The sequence below is a fragment of the Rattus rattus genome, chromosome 6 (assembly GCF_011064425.1).
Source record: "Rattus rattus isolate New Zealand chromosome 6, Rrattus_CSIRO_v1, whole genome shotgun sequence".
Lineage (NCBI taxonomy): Eukaryota > Metazoa > Chordata > Mammalia > Rodentia > Muridae > Rattus > Rattus rattus.
The window spans coordinates 104599292-104619947 of NC_046159.1; the positions used below are offsets into that span (position 1 = coordinate 104599292).

The window sequence follows — 20656 nt, forward strand, 5'->3', positions numbered from 1 at the left end:
CCTTTTTGTGATAGTTCTTTTGGAGTCTTCAACTAAAATAGACACTTTATTTTTAAATGCAGCATTAAGTTATAATTCTATCCTTTGTTTTTTTCCTCCCTTTGACTATACTCAACCACAGAGCACTGAAAACTATTTTTCAGAGATGCTAAAAATGAAGTCACCAACTTTAATTCTGAGCCATTATTATATTCAGTATGGGGTGGGAAAAATTATTCCAGATTTTTGATTTTGGGCTGTGATTCTCACTTGGTATTTAAATGGTGACTTATAACTAAGCTTGTTAATAGATCACTTTTAAAGTACTGAAGACTAGAGAAAATTTTTAAAATTGTTAAGAGTCACACTAGAATCCTATTAGAGCTAGTTAATATTTATTTGATAGATATTTCAGAAAGTGAATTGCCTTAGAATAGTTGCATAATTATAACTAGATGATTTAGGATTTTCAGCAACTAAACTGAATAACAATAACAAAAGAAAAATCTTAAAAACTGTATATATTTGTAATGCATCTAACTTGAAGCAATTTACCTAGGAAGTATCTGCCTATCTCAAGCTCAGATGTATTTGAATTGGCTGACTGGGAGGAACTCAACTACGCACCCTCCAGTCTTTATCATGGTGCCTCTTAGCAGAGCTGTTTATTAATGCTTCATCAGTGGAGAGTCCTACAGTGTACTTACTCCACACTAACCTATCCTAGGAAAGAAAGGTCTACAGATTTGCTCCTCAGCTGTAGAGAGCAAAATAGGATTCTGACCTTTAGCAGCAAATCAGAGGTGCAGCCAGTATGTCATGCAGATGCCACGTCTGTTTACTCTATATTTGTATTTGAGTTTTTATTTTGGTTTGTTTCTGTTAGTTATGAAAGCACTGACATACTGAAACCTGTCATGGCAGAACAGTTGCCAGAGGTGTGACAGAAAGCCAGCTTTTATTCCTTTGTCTCACTGAAAATAGTTTTGGGTTTACTTGGCATTTAAGTATTTTTAGCAGTATTCTCTGTGCTTGTGTATCTGGTTTGCTAAGTTCAGAAGATTTTTGCAATATTTCTGGTCAGGAATTTTGATTAGAAAGTAGGTATTTAGATGTTTTATTATTGAAACCATGTGCTTTTGTTCTAAAAAAAATGACTTGCTTTGTCAAGTTCCTTCATTTTAGGAATGTCAAAGCAAACGTAAATGATTTAAGGTGCATGTTCAGTTAGTAAGGTAGGGTCACAGCCCAGATCTCAAAATCAGTAATGGAAATATTTTTGCTCTGCTGCACTGATGCTCTCCTTCACAATTGAAGACCACTGGAATGTGCTTCAACTTGGCTTTCTCCCAGTAGTAACTCACTTTTGCTCTCACCTACTTGCAAATCTTTTTTTTTTTTTAAAAAACAGTTGTATTTCTTCATGAGACAAATTGGCCTAGCTTACGCATATGAACTATAATAAACAAATACAAAGGAAATAGAATGATACTTATTAACTAAAAATCAGTCTCTTGCTTAGGACCTTATTAGTATCAACGTTCTCACCAAGTAATGGAGTTTAAATTTGCTTTGGCACAGTCTCCTTGCTATGTACTTTGAGGGTTTAAGAGAGATTGTTAATTAAAATAACCTGTTCTATGGATTGAAAGACTGCAGTTTGTCAGTTATGCTGTCTTTCCAAATGCAATTTTGTAGATTTATTTTTCAAAGAATTCTTTGCTAAAATGTTTTTATTACATAATGCTGAAAATTATTTGGAAAACAAACATTAATAAGTGTAAGTGTATAAGCAGTGTTGTTTTAAGATATTCAAAAATATTTAAAATTGTTTAGGCTTTGGATTTTTCATAGTTTTGTTAATTCAGATTTTACTTAGAGGGCGTTTTTTTTTTTAATTTTTTGTTCTTATAGTAATTCCATGTGACTGTTGAGTTTTGTGTCATACATAAAGTAAGTTACTTGTAGTGAAATAATTATCAATTATAATTAGGAGAACTAGTCTCTTTCATGTCTAGTTTTCTGACTAGAAGTAGTCATCTTACTTTTCAGTCAATTGGATCATTGGACTGTTAATATTTTACTATTTCCTAATTGCTTCAAATATTCATAGTAAATTTCATATGCTACATACTAATTTAATTAATTAATATTTGTATCTAGTGTTTCATTTTTCCTCATATGACTTATGTCTTTGAAACATAGATTTATAATTTCCTCTTTTAAAATCATTTTTTTCTCCTGTAAGTCAAGTCTTGATTTTTTTTCTTCCAAACTAGTACTCACTGCTAAGGAATGTCTACATATAGGGTCCAATTGGCTTAAAAGAGGGCTTTCCTGGTCTTTTCTTTTTTCTTTTCTTTTTTTTTTTTGTTTGTTTTTTTGTTTTTTTTGTTTATTTTGGTGGTATATTTATAATTTAAATCTATTATATTTGACTTTTCCTTAAAAATAAGGGAGTGTTTAGAGTTTACTATTTAGGTACTTAAGTTAATATTTTAAATTCATGTCTTGTTTCACAACTCAGATTCCAACCATTAAGCATGTATTTTATATATGTATCAATATTCCAAATATTGAAATCATTTTTTAAAGGGACTGTTAACAAATCTAGTCACCCGTAACTAGACCATGACTGACTTTTCCACAGGGGAAGAAGAGGTGAAGGTTTCGACCATGCCACTGTCAGCCTCTTCCCATTCATTACAACAAGGACAGCAGCCTACAAGTCTCCACACTACTGTGGCCTGACACCAGAACTGAGAGGAAAGGAGAGGATTAGACTCGGGGTGCTTGCATGGGCAACTGGATTTTTGCATGGTTCCTTTCTGACTTTGCATTTAATGTATACACCCAAAAGAGCCAATATAAACGTTCCTCATGCCGACAACTAGCGTGGACCTCGTAGTTGCTAAAGTATTTCTTCATTAGGCCTTTAACATAATTTATTAGCAAAATAATTTTGCCATTGTTTCTCATGAGTGATACTATTTCTAACTCTTACAAATAAACTTAGAGTACTAATTAAGATCCCAGAGGAGATTAGCTAGACCTGTTCTTATTTTGACTATTGGAAATATACAAAAGTAATGGTAGTCCTTTGTTTTTTGGTTTGTGGAAAAAAATGGTAATATTCTAATCTACTCCTGAAATTTTTGAAACATTAAGATAATGTCTATTGCATTCGTTGAATTCTTGAAAAGAAAGAATACATATAAAACAAAACTGGTGGTGTCATTTAATGCTCAGAAAGATGTTGTCAGCTGTTGTTTTTAGTTGCCTAGATTTATATCCTATATTATGCATTACATGTATACAAACTGTTTTGTTCTTTCTCATTGCACATTTGCACTTTTCTTTTTGAATGGTTGTTAATTATACATAGATGGTTAAAAGGTAATATTATGGCCTAAATGCAATATCATCTGATTTCTAATGCACTGCCTAGTATACCAGGAAATGCCTCAAAAACAGAATTTCAACTTGTAGTTGAGTTATTAGAAACTTGAACATGGGGTAACATCATATGTAAGTAGTAGCCATAGTAGTGTAACATTTTTATTGAGCAAACAGTAGTTCAGTAGGATCTGTTTGGAAATTTCATTGTTTAATAATTGACATGTGATAAAAGTAACTGGCCAGAATAAGACTTACAGTAGAAGAAAGAAGCTGGGTGTTCTGTAAAGTGAGACCGTATAAGTTGTAATAGATAACCTTAGATGATCAGAGGACAGGGGACATAAGGCATAATGTAAAGTGATGCTTTTGATAATGCAAAACTTCTTGGAATAGTTTAAAAAATGATAATAAAAAATAAATTGAACTTAGTTCTGAGTAGTGGACAAAATCTGATTTTTAAAAAAACATTACCATAATTTGCCCAAAAGCATCTGAAGAGAAAGAGAAAGCCAGACTTGAGATTTAAAAACAAAAAGTTTAAAAAGTATGCCTTAATTTGTTTAAAAAAAAACAAAAAACATGAAAAGCGTACTGTGAATACCAAAAAGAAATCTTAATAATACTACTAATAAAGCATCTTACTTGAAGATGGCGCTAATGCTATACAGCACTGGCATTTTTGGGTTGTTTTTAATATAAAATGTGGGAACTTCCTGTTACATAGAACAAAATAAATGCCTTCACTTGAGGTACAGTGGAGTAAAGTGGAAGTTTATCCTTACACTTTTTAAAATTTGGTTGACCACTTTTAAAACTGATCAATTCTCTACCCATCTAAGTTATATTTTTAGAGTTCAACATAAATATCAATTTCTAGCCTGCATTTGAAAGTGAGTTTACAGCAACATTATAAGAAAACCACTGTCTTAGAAAATATCAGAACAATACTGTACACTTATTAAACTTCAGCCCTTTAATCAGACCTTAATTCAATTATGGGTTTCATTTGACCATAACAGGTCAAGATTTGTGTGTGTTGTGTGGCTAAGGCTTTTGGGCTTGTCCCCAGAAATATGGCTTCTTGTAATGATGCTCATTGGACCTTAGCGTTCTCCAGCGTTCATTGGCTCCCTCCTGTCACAAGCACACAGAGGATGATTGGCTCCCATTTATCCTACACTGCTGCGTTGTGAGGGATGCTGCTGAGCAAAGCTTCTTTCCTTGTCTTTCTCTGTTCTTTTTCATTCATGATTTGTATAGAAAATTTGTCCCAAGTTTTCCTAGACTTGCTCATAGTCCTCAGTAAGAGTCCCAAAGCTGTCTCCCTTCTGTCTGTCCTCCCTCTACTTCTGACGTACCATGAATTTGGGAAATACTTTTTAGGCAATTAGAACTTAGCATTACAACTTCTATAAAGTGCTTAAAAACTTACTTTTAAGTCATTTTTTGTTTTGTTTTTTTTTTTTTCGTTTGTTTGTTTTTATTATTTCTAGACCCCATAAGGCCTTACCTTTTTATTTAATGCAGTCCTTTTAATTAGAAGTCCTTAAAAGTCAGAATTTATGTTAATGCATGGAAGAAATTATAGAGTATATAAAAATACTATTTTATGTGATGGACAAATTAATTAAAATGGTGAGAAATTCTAAGAAACTTCAGGTTTGTCAATACATTCTTGTATGATGCATCCTACACTGGGATACTTCTTAATATAGTTTTTACTTCTTTGACTATTACAAAAGTGACTAGGCTTTTCCTTGACACAGGGTTTTTAATCTGGAGTCCCAGACTCTTGGAAGGTCTGTGTGATTGTGCATTTGTTTGTTGTTTTTCTGAGGAAGATCCATAGTTACTAGACTGATAATGAGTTTGATAGCTTTCTCCCTCTCCAAGAGATTCCAAGTGGCTAACACATGACTGCCTGGAGCCCCTGAAAGAAATAGAGTCCTGCCTTGACAGTTCTGGAATGTGAATTGCTCTCTTATATTCTCAAAGATTTCAGTGGAGAATGTTTTGAAAAACAATGATTTCCTTCAGCAGTCCTGCAGCAGGGTTCTCCCTCATTATTTCTGTCTGGTCAGCCCTTGGTACTGTCATCACAGCAGCCACAGCAGTCTTGACTCATTCTATTACCCGTTTCAGCCACTGCTCTGACAGTGGCAGCAAAGAGTGTTAAACACTGACACTTCAGCTCTAAACTACAAACTGATTTGGAGGGAGATTTAAAAAAATAAAAACAAAACACTAGAAAATACATGCTGATCTTTCTATTCTGCATATGTCTGTGCTGTTGTCTCAGCCTCCTGGAAACAGTTATGTTTTTCAAAAAGTAAGCACTATTAGTGCACTTTTGTCTCTGCATACTGGTACTGACATAGTTTATTTATGTGGTATTCCAAGTACCTTCAAAACTTCCAGAACTTTCTTCTGCTCTGGCACAGGTTCATAGGGAGATACGGCCAGAGAGGAATTGCTGCAGAAAGTCCAGAGAAAGGAAGGCATTATAGGAGCATTTGAAATCCCCAAAATTGAGCACTACTGTGTGGTTTGTAAGGTTTTAGATTTTTCTGTTTCTGTTTCTTTTTGGAGGAGGGGGGACCATGAAATTTTCTCAAACCTGTTTAATTGGTATAAAAGATGAAAACATAATAGCAGTGTATATGTGTGCAATAGCCAAAGTCAGATATCTGGTGATCTTAGTAAAAGCTTCTCCCTTGCTGAATGAGTATTCGCTTTGTCTCCTGAGGTCGGAAAGCGGCTATAGTGTGTGCAGGCATTCACACACGTGTTTAGTGAGCAAATCAGACATTGTGCTGATTTAAAAACAAAACAACACGAGTTAGAAAAGGAGCTTGTTTTATAAAACTTTACTTTTGAGGAGGAATTACATTTAAATTAAAAGGGAAAGATGGCTTGGTGAAGGGCTGAGCCACTGACCAGAAGGACTGGAAAGTAGACTTGACTGAGGTGCAGGGCTTCAAGGAAGCTAAAGCCTTGAAAATGAGGAAGAACAGTCTGATGGGGTGGATGTGGTAGGGTTTGGCATGGTGTAGTATTTTAAGAGAAGTAATTTGGTAAGGTATTTCATTGCAGTTAGAGCAAATTAGAATCCAGTTCTGGGATGCCATTATTGCCAGTGCAAAAAGATGGCTTGGACTAGAGTAGGTTTGGCTATATTTCTATTGCCCTTTCAAATTGCATTAAATGGGCCAAAATAGTAGCTAGATTTAAAAAAACACAGAACCAGGATCTTACTGATTGTCATCCTTGAGCACTAAACTGTCGTTTGTGTGAAACCTAAAATGCTAACTCACAGCATAGGTGACAAAGTACCTTCCTGGCCGCGTGGCTGCGGTGCTGTTGTTGTCCTTATTGCTCTGTGTTGTTGTTGTTGTTGCTGTTGTTGTTGTTGTTTTACTCTTACTGTTATTGTGACAGCTGGCCTCAAACTCAAAGCATTGCAAAAGATGACTTTGTGTTTCTGATCCTTCTGCCTTCGTCTCCTCAGTTCAGAACACTGGAATTAAAGGCCTGTGTCACCATGCCCAGTTTTGTGTGTTGCTGAACAGTGAGCCCAGGATTTCATGCTTTGCCAACTGAGAGCTACATCTTTAACCCCTGTCCCCATCTCCGTACTTTAAAAGGCAGGGTCATTTGTATTCCAGACTGGTCTCAGAGTCACCATTCTCTGTGAATCTCAGCCTCTGGAGTGCTAGGCTTACAGGTCTGCCCCATGACACTCAGCTGAGGAGCGGAGTCTGTGCGATGAGGTTTCCTTTAGAGATTTGTGGTATATTTATTTACTAAAGAACTGTGTAAAGATAGGATTCTGCTTTCACAGGGCCCTGGAATGTGTACTTTCTAAATGATCTTTGGCTTAACATAAAGTTCAGGTGTGGAAAAGCAAACAATTAGGAGATTTGAAGGTAAAGAAGATGAAGACAAATAAATACAAGGTTACATTAAAATATCCAATCTAACTGGGTAGGGTGCCATACCCTTTTAATCCCAGTGCAGAGGCAGGTGGATCCCTGTGGCCAGCCTGGGCTACATAGTGAGTTCCAGGAGTGTCAGGACTACATAATCTTGTAGTCGAGTCCATAAGGCATGTCCTGCAAGCCTATGTTGTGAGTGATGTGGAAGGGCAGTCAGTGACAGAGATTCCATGACAGAGAACAGGATAGTGTTCAGTGGATAAGGAGATTATTATGGTCAGCGTGATGACCTCAGTGCTGACTGGTGGATGAGAGTCAGGACAAGTAGTGGATTGTATGGTTGGGAGAACAGCTAGCTTTTGTAACCCCTGTATGGTCTCTACCCTCTTTTCCTCCAGTCTTTCTTTTGAGAGTATGGAGTAGATCTGGACTCTTGAAAGCATGGTGTTGCCTTTAGAATCTCAAGTCTGCTTTTCTCTAAGTTGAAATGATGCAAAGGCAGATTTCTGAAAGAGGATGTAGGAGAAGGGCTGGGGAGGGCCTGGGAAAGCCAGCAATGAGATATGTCCGGCTTGAGCAAGCTTGGTATGTGCAAAGGAGCTGTCATGTCTGAAGGGGTTAGCAGAGAGTAGATGCGGAGCAGGATGAGTCTGTTAAAGAGCCCATTGCAAAACCAGGTGCCTGGTTTCAGAAGCAAACTAGAAAGCCCCAGCATATGCTCTCTACTTAAGAAGAGAGATACTCCACACAGCTGGGTTAGCTTCTCGATAATGGTGAAATGTGAGAGTTGTCACACACTCCTGCAGTCCAGCGTTCAAAGAAAGATTCTGCTTTATATAGCAAGTTAAGAGCACAGCAGTGGAGTAGAGAGACCTTAACAGTTCACCATAAAACACAGTAAAGGTATTTTGGTAATTTTCGTCCAATGAGATTCTACTGTATGAACAAATAAAACCTACATTTCTGGGGGGCTAATATATTTAACTGTTATATTTTATATCCTTAGGTGGATACTCTTTATGAAAAGTTACTGAAGTGTAGTAAGTGGATCGGGAGTGTGGGTGTGTGTGTCTCCATCTAGTTAATAGCAAATATCCTACTTTGGAAGCAGCCTTAGTTTTCCAGAATGAATGTTTTTTAAATTAGATAGATTTGTTTCTGTATGGTGTAGGATGAATGTCAGCTTTGTCTTACTGATCAACAATAGTAATTTATGAAACCATGTGAATGGAGAGAACACTGTTCTTGGCCCTCCTTACTAGTCTGTGATTTGCCTCTAAGAGAATTAATGCTACTATCTTAGTTTCATTTCTACTGCTCTGATAAAATACCCTGACAAAAGAAGCGTAGGAAGTGGGGGTGGGTTGTTTGTGCTCACAATTCTAAGCTAAAGCTTATCACTTGGGGCAGTTAGAGTCCAATGGCCTGTGACCGCTGTCACATTTACCATGGTTAAGAAGCACAGGGAGGAGTTAACCATGCATGTTATGCCCAGCTAGCTCTCTCCATTTTTACACTCTCCAGTACAGCTCTCGGGGAATGGTGCTCCCTACTTTTTCATTAGAGCTTCCCCCACCAGTTAATGTAATCTAAAGAATCCCCCAGCGATGAGTTCGCAGGCCAAACTGATCTAGATATACCCCCACTGAGACTCTTGCCTAGCTGACTTCAGATTTTCTCAAGTTTGGCAAAACTAACATCACACGAGTTTTCATGCTAGTCATAAGAAGAAAAAAAGCTACTTTATACCTGTTAGGTACCTAGAACTGAGGTAAGCCTAAGTAAGCCACTTAAAGACTTGACTCAGGTACCCAGAATTTGTAAAAGAGTGTCAAATGTTAGCTTCAAGAGGCACTCCATTCTTTTTAGCTTCTTTGTGACCACACTTCCTTGACAGCTTATTGATCTCACTTTTAGCTCATTTCACACAGTTTGGATTATTCTAAGGATTCCCAGAAGCTCCACAATGACCTCAGAACAGTGTTGCCACACAGCTGTGACACGCGTGCGCGTGTACACACACACACACACACACACACACACACACACACAAACACACACACACACACACACCTCTCCCTCTGTGTACTTATAAAGCTCTTGAAGTGCCCGTGTCTTTCTTTCCCATAGATGTGGAGTTCATGTAAAGTAGAATTAACTGTTTAAACAGTACAGGGCACTGGTTCAGTAGAGCTCTTTCATTGTCTCATTGCTAGTGAGAATCGTGGCCCCTTTATTGTTAGGGCAGAGTAATAATGGCTGTATCTAGATTCACAGTTTACCCCATAAGCTAAATAAATATCAAGTTTGAATATGCTTAGATCTTTTCACAGTGGTACATGCCACTTCAGCTTAAGTTTTGTTTGACAATTACCTGCCCAACCCCAACCCCTCCCTTAACAAAACAGATCCCAAAAGAATAAGGAGCCAAAGCCTAGAGATCTTTGATTTCTTCTAGGAACAGCTGCCTGCATAGTTTGGAATGGCAATCGTAGTCTGCTGTCTTGGGGATGCTTGCTTAGCATCAAGCAAGAAAGGCTTTACTTTAGCTGGATTGTAAAGTGCTCTGTTTGTTCTCGGTGTGTGCATGAGGCCTGTCTGCATGTGTAGGTTGTACGGCAGTCCCCTGCCTGATGACTGTAGCAGAGAAAATATTCTCATACTTTTTGGTGATTTCACATGTATTTATTCCTGATGTGTTTCACTTCATTCTTATATTTGACGTTAATGCTGTCTTATAAAAATATTTTGTCATTTTCTTAAGTGCTTTTTTAAATGCAGTGAGGATGTAGAACTTGTCCCCAACTCACCCTAGCCAGTCTTTCCATTTTTGTTTTTTTTTTCAAATAAAGATTTTTATAACCTCTTCATATCAAAGTTTACTACTAAGTAGCACCATCCCATGTCACTCTTTAGAAAAGCTTATAAAAATAATTTTTGAAGATTTATATAACAAGCATGAGTTCTGATAGCTACTACAGTCATTAGCAATACTCCTTGTAAGGATCGAGTAATAATCCAGTCTCAGAAGGATTGTAATTTTTTTTTGTAGTCACATTCAAACACCAAATTAGAGTTTCTTTAGTCCTGTCTGTATTTTCTATTATACACACACAGCTCACTGGAGAAAAGAACATTAAGATTCTGAATTTCCTTTCATATGTACAACTCACTGGAAAAAAGAACTTAAAGATTCTGGATTTGTTTCCTCACTAAATGTTGTGTCTTACTGTTTAACTATTCTAGAAGTTTGCTCAAGGGCTTTCAGCTGAAAGTTGATGAAAATAAAGAAGGCTTTCAAAATGGCCATGGACCAGCAGTTATCGCATGGCCTGTAAGCCATCAAGTAAAACGTGGCCCAGTGATCTTGGAGGAACTTGAAGAAATGGGGGGGAGCCATAGCCCTTCCAGTGTTCTTCATGTAAACTTCATTACATGATTGCCAATGTCAGAATAAAATAAAGATTAAAAAGTGGTGGAATTTAATTTGCCTAAACCATGTCTTCAGTACCACAGAGCACCTAGGACCAACATGCATTACCACTAGACTGCTGATAGTTGTAGTACTCACTGTGAGGCAGACAGACAAGATCCCTACCAGCTGCGTAGGAATGGCTAGGCAGCAACACTAACCGGAACGCCGAAGAAGCAGTAGCCTCCGCTGCGCCTCAGACACTGAGAGCTGCTTTGCTGGCTTTTCTCAATCAAGGACATTGTGGCTTTTAGCCCACTGGAACAGGAAAAACTGCACAAGGATTTAAAGATAATACCTCAGCGTCTCCAAGAGGGGTGGGGGGAGGAGTCAAGAAAGCTGCCCCCGGTGAAGTCTGCTGCTATTTCCTGCTACGGCCAAGTTGAATTCCAATGGCTGGATCCCGCATTTACATTGCTGTTGGTCTCAACAGAACAGAGTGGGCTGGAACTTCGCTGCGATTGTTTGAAACCCTGCTTGGCACATTACACGTAGCCATTGCCAGAAGTTTGTCTCCCTGAAGCTGTGTGGTGGTTTTTCTTTTCTCTGCCCGCCGCCCCCTTTCTCTGTGTTATGTCTATAAGTTGACCACCCAGTTAAATAAAGGTAAACCAGGCCCTGGGCTGTGAGGTTACCAGCCAAGTAGGAGCATTTTGCATTCACTTTAACTGAGTTGCATGCTATTGTTCATTTCTGTGTTTGATGCTAGTACTGTTTTTACCAAAATCCATAAATGTGGCCCTCATGCAAGGCCCTGTGTTTGATCTCTAGCTCCCCCCAGAGCTCACCGTGCTTACGGATTACTGCTCGATCCACATCAGTGCTTAACGCCCACTAAGGAAAGGTTGTTTATCAGTTTTATCTCCTTTACCCTTCTAGATCTGATCACTGAGAAAGCTCACTGTCATCTTCACATGATCCAGGTCAGTTCTGCTAGACATAAACTCCTAAAACCTGGCATGGTGAATTTTGTCCTTTTTTAAAATTGTTTTGTTTTGAGACAGGCTTACCCTTTTTAGCCCTGGTTGGCCTGGAACTTGCTTTGTAAACTAGTCTGGCCTAGAACTCAGAGAGCTACCTACCTCTACCTCCACACCCAGCCTCTCAATAAAAATTTAAATTTAATGAAATAAACATGAGTTTAAATAATCCCCAAATGTACCATTTAGGTTGTAAAAATTTTAGATTTTAATTTTTGAGCACCTTACATGACATTCTGACAGCTTTTGCTTATATCTTTTTCTTTCTTTGGACAAAGAATCATTTCCTGCTCCATGTAATTTACCACAATTAGTGGGCAAGTCACAACTAGATCTTTTATGTTTGTTCATATTTTATTTTGAGACAGAGCCATATGAATTTAAAGTCTGACTTTAAGTTCACTGTGTAGCAAGATGACCCAGAAACTTCCCAATCTTCTGAGTGTTGGGATTACATGCACGTGCTAACCTGTCTGCTTATATATAGTGCTGGGAATTAAACACAGGGCCTTGTATATGCTAGGGCAACCATCAGCCAAGCTACGCCTCCTAATCCATAGCTACACCTTAATGTGTGCTAAACGTGTGCTCTCCCTACTGGAGCCCATGGTCCTAGATTTCTTTTTCTATTACAAGAAAGGATGGTGTCTGTTGGAAATGTTAGTTGTCATTCAATATATGCTGTTAGCAGGAACCATTCTACTCTCCTGTCCGCTTACTTCTAAAATGGAGTTGGAGTTTAAGTGATCATATTCTTTTCTCCCTGTCTTTTTTGAATTAAAACAATACATTTGAACAGAAGGCACACTCTGGTTTGGAATTGACTGAAGAGCAACCACTGCATTGTTAAATATTGAACCAACAGATTTTTGACATTGGAAAGTTTTGATTTTCAGTTCAGGCAAGTTTTTAAGATACTCTTTAAAAACCATGTAATACTTATATTTTTTTCACTAAAACATTAGTTCTAATTCAGGCAACTTTTTAAGATACTCTTTAAAACCCATATAATACTTCTAATTATTTTCACTAAAGCATTAGTTCTAATTCAGTTTGAAGCTCCAGAATATCTGAAGTAAGAATTATAGTTTCTGACTTATGTTTAAAATGTACTCATCTAATCTTCCTTCCCTCTTTCCTTCCTGCCTTCTTTTTCAGTGAGCTTGAATATTGACTGAGAATTGGTTCTATCAAGACCATCTCTGGCAATCTGTTCCAAATTCAACTATAATAAATCATAACTAAGGATGAACACTTACATAAATACATATTTTAAGTGATTTTAAAATAAAGTCTTTTTAGTGGACTGGTGGTAAGCATAACAATCTTTGAATTCATCAGAGTCTTCTGAAATGCTGTCCTGACAGGAGCACTGGCTTCTGTTTGGTGGAAAGAATGTGTTCTTATTAGGACAGACTGACTCTGTGTGTGTGTGTGTGTGTGTGTGTGTGTGTGTGTGTGTGTGTGTGTGTGTGTGTGTGTGTAAAATAAATTTAATAATTAGAAATATGTGGCATAAACATATAGTAATCAGTACCAGGTCATTTTTGTTGTTCAAGAATGGCCCTGTTCTTTATACTGAAACATCACTTGAAAATTTGAAGCAGAAAAGGTTTTCGTTTTACCCTGGTAAATAAATAAAGAAAGGAAAAGCAAAATAACCCCTTTAAAAACAACAACAAAACCTGTGTGTTTAGAGTTGCTTTAGTTTCACAGCTGAACTGGAAGTTAAGAGATTTCCCATGTCCTCCATGCCCCCACACATGCAAAGCTTCCTTCATTATAGCATGGTCCAGTTGGCCTACCACCCAGAATCTTAGATTGTATGAGGGTTGCTCACTCAGGCTGCTGTACACTGTATAGAACTAAGCAAATGAATGATGTAGCCATCGTTGTACCATCCTGATACTCCTCTGTACTGTCTCATGCGTCCCTCCCTTTAACCACTGGGCTGTGTGTACGTCCCCGTGGTTTTACCTGTTCCATTTGGTCTTTGGAATAGCTTTTTAGCTTATCTTCTTTCACCTATTAATATACATTTGTTTCCTTTAGCACACACATTGCACATAATTAGTGAAATTTCAATATGTATGTGCTTGTTTCAGAAAATGACCGTTTGTTATACCAGCCAATCTCAAAAATGCCTCTTGGTTTGCAAAACTTTTACAGTAGTGAGAAACTTCTGGAGTGTGTGAGTGGTCTGTTAAACTGCATCTGGAATTGTATGAGTCATCAGTTATACCACATCTATACCCATTCCATTCTGTTTTAATGTAACATGATGATCCTGTTCTGAATTTTTAAAATGAAATTAAAATGAAGTAAACCATTATGATGTCTAGAAATACTTAAGCATGCAGCTCCTAAAAAATTATGAATTTGCCAGTTACAATAATAATGCTTTGGGAAAATGAATAATTTTAATTGTTTCATTTGAAATTTTTGTTAATTTATAAGCCCTTAAGATAATTCTGTGCTTGTAGGAGTGTCTTAGGATCAGACGAGGCTGATTAATCTTCACTGTTGTAATAAAAGTGAACTGTATAATCAAAATGCAATAAAGACATAGCTTTAGTGACTTAACTTCTAGATTGTTGGAAAACCTCTTAATCGTAAAAATGATGAACATCAGAAATCTTAGAAACTTCAATAGACAAAACCATTGGGAATTGCTGCAAAGTCAGCAAAAGTATCCAATTCAAGTGCAAAGCCAAAGAGAAACCTGCATCCCAGGTTTTTGTTTTTGTTTTTGTTCTTTTTTTTCTAATGCTTTATCAACACTGAACAATCAAAAGCTGTTGATTATTGGGAAAAGCCACTCTGTAGTCATTCAGTGGGGACCTGAAAAGCAAGCAGAAGAGTGTAGAACAGGGTGGACAGAGTTGGCATTCACTGCATGTTTGGGGCTGATGTTGCTTCCGAAGCCTGCCAAACTTGGACCTGCTTTTGTAAGAGTGTAGCTTTGGCATCATCTAGTCAGAGTAAACTTGAACCGTAACTGTCTCTTCTTTACATTAAGACCCCCCCCCATATCCCAACTGCGTGCCATCCCTCCCACCACCACATCTCCTGAGAGCGTTACTGCTTTCCGTCTTACTGTTTATCTGATGTGCCACACACAGTGTTGTCTTTACTGAGTTAAGCACAGTTCCGAAAGCTTCTATAAAACATTTGAATTTTCAGAATTCTCTAAGTGTATCGATGAACTGTTAAAGACCTTTGTTTTACTGATTAGGAGTTCTTTAGGACAACTTGATTGCCATTTTTTTCCCTCATAGTTAAACCAAAATCCTTTCATCTTTTCCCATTTGTACCTTTTTTCAATGCTGCTTGACAAATCCATGGAGGCCAATACTGCTTGTCTCCTACCTTTTGAATGTAGATTAGATCCTCAGTTCAGCCATTCACAAGTAATTTGATACCCAGTTCTCTCTGTAGCTCTCTGTAATATATATCAACTCGACAGTGCCTTTCTTAAAGTGAGCTCACATCAGATGGCAGTAACTGACAGTGGTCAGATAATCTACTTTTTCATGAAAGCCATTCTTCTTGCCAGCACTTCTCTGTACATGTATGCTTTTACAGTCTGTTTATAAAAGCATCTAGAAAGAAAGGGGGGGCTCAGCTAAGGTTGTGTTACTTCTGATTTAGACATGCACATCTGTTTACATGGCATTTTTAGATGCTCTGTACCAGTTTTCTTAAGATACCACACGTCTACTAAGTAAAATCGTTATGCCATTCCCCATGCACACTGGTAGATAGGTAGGGTTTTCCCCCTCAGGTACTCTCTTGATGTATTTTAGAAAAAAACCAGGAATGTATACTTGATACATTTTATGGGATGGATTTAATCTAGTTTGAGGGTATTCTGTGTATATGTCCCCATCTTACAAGTTTGCTGTAGGAAAAGGATACATAATTACAAACTGATAGATCCATGTTGTTAATTACTTCTTTAGTTTAGGTAAACAGCATAAGGATTTTAAGAAGAGGATATGGTTTCCACTCCCAATATGGTTGCATGTACAACTGGGTTTTTGTCGCCGTGTTTTGAACTTTTCTACATTTTGTTAAATATACAGAAGAGTGGTGGAGTTAAACAAACCAAGCAGAAGGACAGAGACTGACACAGTATCTAAAGTTCTGCACAAACTTGTCCAAACTCTGTTGTTAGCCACTCTAGTCTTAACCATCCTTACCCCCCAAAGGGAATCATGAAAAGCAGCATGGGCCAGTCAAATCAAGATGCATTCTACTCCGCCAACTAAAGATCCCATCCCGACATTATTCTGATGTGACTTGTTCTTCCTGGAGCTTCTTTTCGGCTCTCCTTGGTCACTGTGTTCCTCTGTTTGGGGCTCGATGAGTCAGTGGGGTGAAAGAAGAGCTAACTGCAAAGCCTGCGATGGAGGCAGGCAGCAGCAAAGGAAGTAAGTCACAAGAGACAGGAAAAGGATGCTCTGAAAGGAGTCAGTGGACGGTCCCTCCATGACAGAATAAGCTTGACCTCATGAGTATATCAGTTGGATAGGAACTAGATAGTTCTCGACAAAATAATGCCTGTTTCTCAGAGAAATGTCTTAAAAGAGAGCAGAGCTGTTGGTGTCAGTCAGAAGAATGCAGGCATGCCATTGCTGCAGCCTGCCCCTTGCTCTCGTGTGTCTTGTCTCTACAGTGGCTCTGGTCTCACCTGTGAGGACGGACACCCTAGGATGCACTTCACTTTGTGCCTTTCAGGTACCTCTGGGCCTCCATTCTTCAGGTTGCTCAGTCTGTCCTGTTGGCCAGGAGAGCCAGATTTTCTCAGTAAGATGGATGGCAGTGAAGTGAACATTGAAATGGACAGGACAGAGGCTTTCCTGTTTTGGTTTTGGTTTTCCATTATTCCACACTTAGCCATTAGCGTGCATTCAGTCACTATGGAGTCTGATTTTAATTCACAAGAATTACAATACTCTTAGATTACAGTAAGAATTACAGTAAGAATTATAATACTCTTAGATTACAGTAAGAATTACAATACTCTTACATTACAGTAAGAATTACAGTAAGAATTAAAAATGCTCTTGAATTACAGTAAGAATTAAAATACTCTTACAGTAAGAAATACAGTAAGGATTACAGTAAGGATCACAATACTCTTACATTACAGACAGTGAAGTTCCATCTTTGCTAATCTCTTTAAATATAACTTCATCTCCCTCCTACAACTGACTTTTATATACCATCTCATTTTCATTTTATTATTAATATTTAATATAAAAGATTCATACGTTAAAAGTAATCACAGGAAAGGTCAGGAAGAACCTGAATCAGGATACAAATAAAGCTCAATGAAGGATGGAGGGGAGGGAAGGGGTGAGAGGGAGGACAGACAGACAAATCTGTCCAGGATGTCGAGAGTGTTAGTAATCAGTGCATAACCACAATTCTCTAGCTCCCACGTGGGAGCCACCTTCACCCATTCTTTTTCTGGCCTATTTTGAACAAGTTACTTACCAATCTGGAAGCACATTGTTCAGTGCCATCCATCCCGTTGCCTAGTGAGGATCAGACACTACTACCAAACCAAGGAGGAACTCAGAGACAGGTAGGAAAGAACAAACGTGTCACTGTGGTAATGACAAAAGTAGCCAGAATACTTGCCCCCTAAGAACTGTCGCCCAGTTACTCTTTGCTAAAATGGTAAATCCCAAAGAAAATCTGATTTTTTACAGTAGGTAACTAGCTCCCTTGTTGGGCAGAATTAGATGTCCTTCCTCCTTACTGTCTTGGGAAAGACCTGTAGGGGAGTAGCTTATTAAGTTTATTTTCTTAGAGCAGATGTAGACCTCATGAGATGCTAATGTGGCTGACACCTTGCATGTCTGCAATTCTGTAATCTGTTTGAGGGAAACCATGTTCAGTGAGTGGTCTGGTGGTCTCCATGTCTTCTTGAGTGTGTTTTTTGTGGTTCGTGTGTTCCCCACAGGGCTTTCCCTAACTCAGCCCTAACCTTCACCTGGCCAGAGCCAGCATTAGCTTTCGTGCTTCAGAGCTCTTATGTGTGAGCCTCCTCTTTCATCAGCCTTGCTCTCCTTCCTTCATTGAGCCTTATGTTTATATCCTCTGACTCAGGTGTCTTCTGATCCTTCCTTTATTGAGCCTTATGTTTATATCCTCTGACTCAGGTGTCTTCTGATCCTTTCTGTGATTCCTTTTTGACATATGTATTTTTTACATTAAATGTATAGCTTGTTTTTTGTTTTCCACATGGGTAGTGCTAGGTACCCATGCTGCCTGAAACTCATTTTGTAGACCAGGCCAGCTGCACATTTACGGTGGTCCTGTTGCTTCTTCCTCTTGGGATCTGTGGTAATCGTTTTGCTGCTGAGGTAATAGGTGTACACCACAGCACCCGCCAGTGTGTTCCTTGTTTGCATACATGTTTACACATAGACATCTTTGATAAATCAGTATCTGGACACCTTCTTGTTCTCAAGATGATCTTACTCTCCTCCACAATAGGCTTATTAGATCCTTCAGGAACATTCTAGAACAGAAAAAGCCACCCTTTATAAAACGCTGCTTATGCTTTTGTGATTGCTGGACTACCTCTGCTCTGCACAGGAGGCTCTTTCTCTCTTCCCCTGATCTTCCCTGGGATACCATCTATGGGATGGCAGCATTTCTCACTGACTTCTTCATGCCTCCTAGGACCTGTTTGTTTCTACCACAGTATGTATTGTTACATACTCTGGTTATGTTGCGTGTCTGTCATCTTTTACCGTATGTAGCTGCCTAGACCAGGACTGGTTAGTAGTGTATTTTACAGAAACAAAAGTTTTATTATCTTGTTTGATTATCCTGATTTTGGTTACTGATGCTGACATTTTAAAATTACATAACTTCCACTTAACTTCGCTGGGCTGTTAGCCCTGAAGTGATGGTGACATAGACCAGGCTGAGGGAGGGGCGTCTGCAGTAGAAAAGTGGTAAAATCTTCCTTAGAAATCTTGGCTGCTGTCCTTTATACAGAGTAGTGGAATGTTGGCTTTTTAAGGAGCATGTCCTGCTGTGCATGGTGGCAAATAACTCAGCACTCTGGAGGCGGAGGTGGATGGCTCTCTATGAGGTAGCATGATCTACAGAGAGAATTTCAAGTCAGCCAAGGCTACATAATGAGACTCGGTCTTTTAAAAAGAAGTTAGCATTTTCTATTAAACAATACTAATGTGTTGGATTTTTTTTAAGTATATATTTTAAGGTGCATGTGTTTTGGGCATCTGAACAGTGCTAAAACATCTCATTTCTTTCTTCTTTACATTGAGGGAAGCTTTTTGGACCCTTAAACCTCGACCTGGCTTTGGAAAGGTTTTCTTGTCTTTGAAAAGAGCATTGCATAATACACATTGAACTGTATGGGGTCTTCAAGTCTACAGCTATCTTGAAATAAGGAAAAAAGTGTAAGAATCCAAGGTGACTCTTGCTTACACTGTGTGTCATCTGGAATGATCTGGGTGAAAGAAAAAAGGACCGCCTTTTGGGGAGATGGCTTAAAAATTAATTGAAGAGCTCCAGGAAGCATTCTAGTGAAGCAGAACGACAGGAGATAGAGGTAAAGTGTGCAAAGCACGTTCAGCTGACCCAGGCCTCTCACAGGTGCCGCTTTGACTCCTTACACGGCATAAACAGACTTGACTTTTCATTGTTTTGTTAAGGTGTCTGACATTTCCCCTCAGAGTTCTTTGTCATTTTCATTCTTCCCTTTCTTCCCTTTCTGTCCATCTGTCTAAAATCTTATGTTTAGGACAGCTCAGTTGCCCAGGAAACTCCGCTCTGCCCTACTGGTCCGCCTTGTTTATATAAACATAGTCTGAGAAATGTGAGTAGCAGCTCAGTCATCTAAATGGAATATTCTCATAAGCTGATTTGTGTCTGAAAGAATTTCTCGACAGTCCTAGGGGTATATTTAATTAATAAATTCTGGTGATTTTGCTGCTGTCCTGAAGAATCTCTTACCTGCATACAAAACTTAAGTTGTAATGTGGCAATTCTTTTCTATCCTTGAAAGCTTGGTTTGGCCTTGTTCATTTATATTTGAGTCCCATGAAGATAGGCTGTTGAAGTTTGAGGGAGCTAGGCTTTCACACAGTAAACACTGATGAAACCGTAGTGGGAAGGACTGGAGAGAGCAGCAGTGTGGCAGCCATGGAGGCCGTTATCCTGTGCACCACTGAAAAGGCCCGCTGTAGGTCAGAGAAGAGGGAAACTTGGGAGGAAAAGAGAAGTGGACTCACTGTGGGACGGACATGCAGGATGAGGTTTTAGAACTGCTTCTGAGTGGGATTAACTCAGTAACACCTTCTCACGTGGACTGTCAAGCCACTCACGAGTAATTTAACTTGACAGCAGGCTCTCTGGTCCCAGTACCACAGTCAGCAATTAAAACTTAAGAATTAAGGCCAAATTTGTGAGCCAGCTGCTCCCACCAAAGCATAAATGCTAGAGGACTCGGCATGTCTGTGGATTTAATTGTATCAAACTACTTTAGTTGATAAGGCCTATGTGTTTATAGTCAGTCCTGCCAGCACTAATTAGACACTCTAAAGAATAAAATGAGTACCACTTTACCATAAAATAATTAGTGACTTGATTTTCAGTGTACCTTGCTTGGTCTTTTCAAGTTCTGCTTGTGGAGTGTTTATGGCAGACAGGCTAAGCAGGCTGGCCGCACAGCTCCTCTGTGAGCATGGTGGCTGCTATGGTTAAGTGTCAAAGAAAAGATCTGTTCTTGGGGCCAGTTCCCAGCAAGTAAGAAGTCTGGCTCATTGGAAAGTGACCAGTAGAGAAACATTTGTTGTTAGTCACTTATCAAGAAACGAATGTGCTTCTGATGACTTCTCTTC

At 38.6% G+C, this 20656-nt stretch overlaps 1 protein-coding gene across 6 annotated transcripts in view; it reads left to right on the top strand.

Moving 5' to 3' along the window:
* The window catches only part of Cnot4 (CCR4-NOT transcription complex subunit 4), a 101890-nt gene that overhangs the window by 75257 nt on the left and 5977 nt on the right, over positions 1-20656 (top strand). For 2 of the 6 annotated variants that reach the window (XM_032906767.1, XM_032906768.1), the window contains exon 11: positions 2630-4360. The exons of the other annotated variants lie outside the window; for them this stretch is intronic. In XM_032906767.1, the coding sequence (XP_032762658.1) occupies positions 2630-2730 (101 nt within the window). In that variant the 3' untranslated portion in view covers positions 2731-4360. Of the gene's footprint in view, positions 1-2629; positions 4361-20656 lie in introns of those variants that run through there. 6 annotated transcript variants of the gene reach the window in all.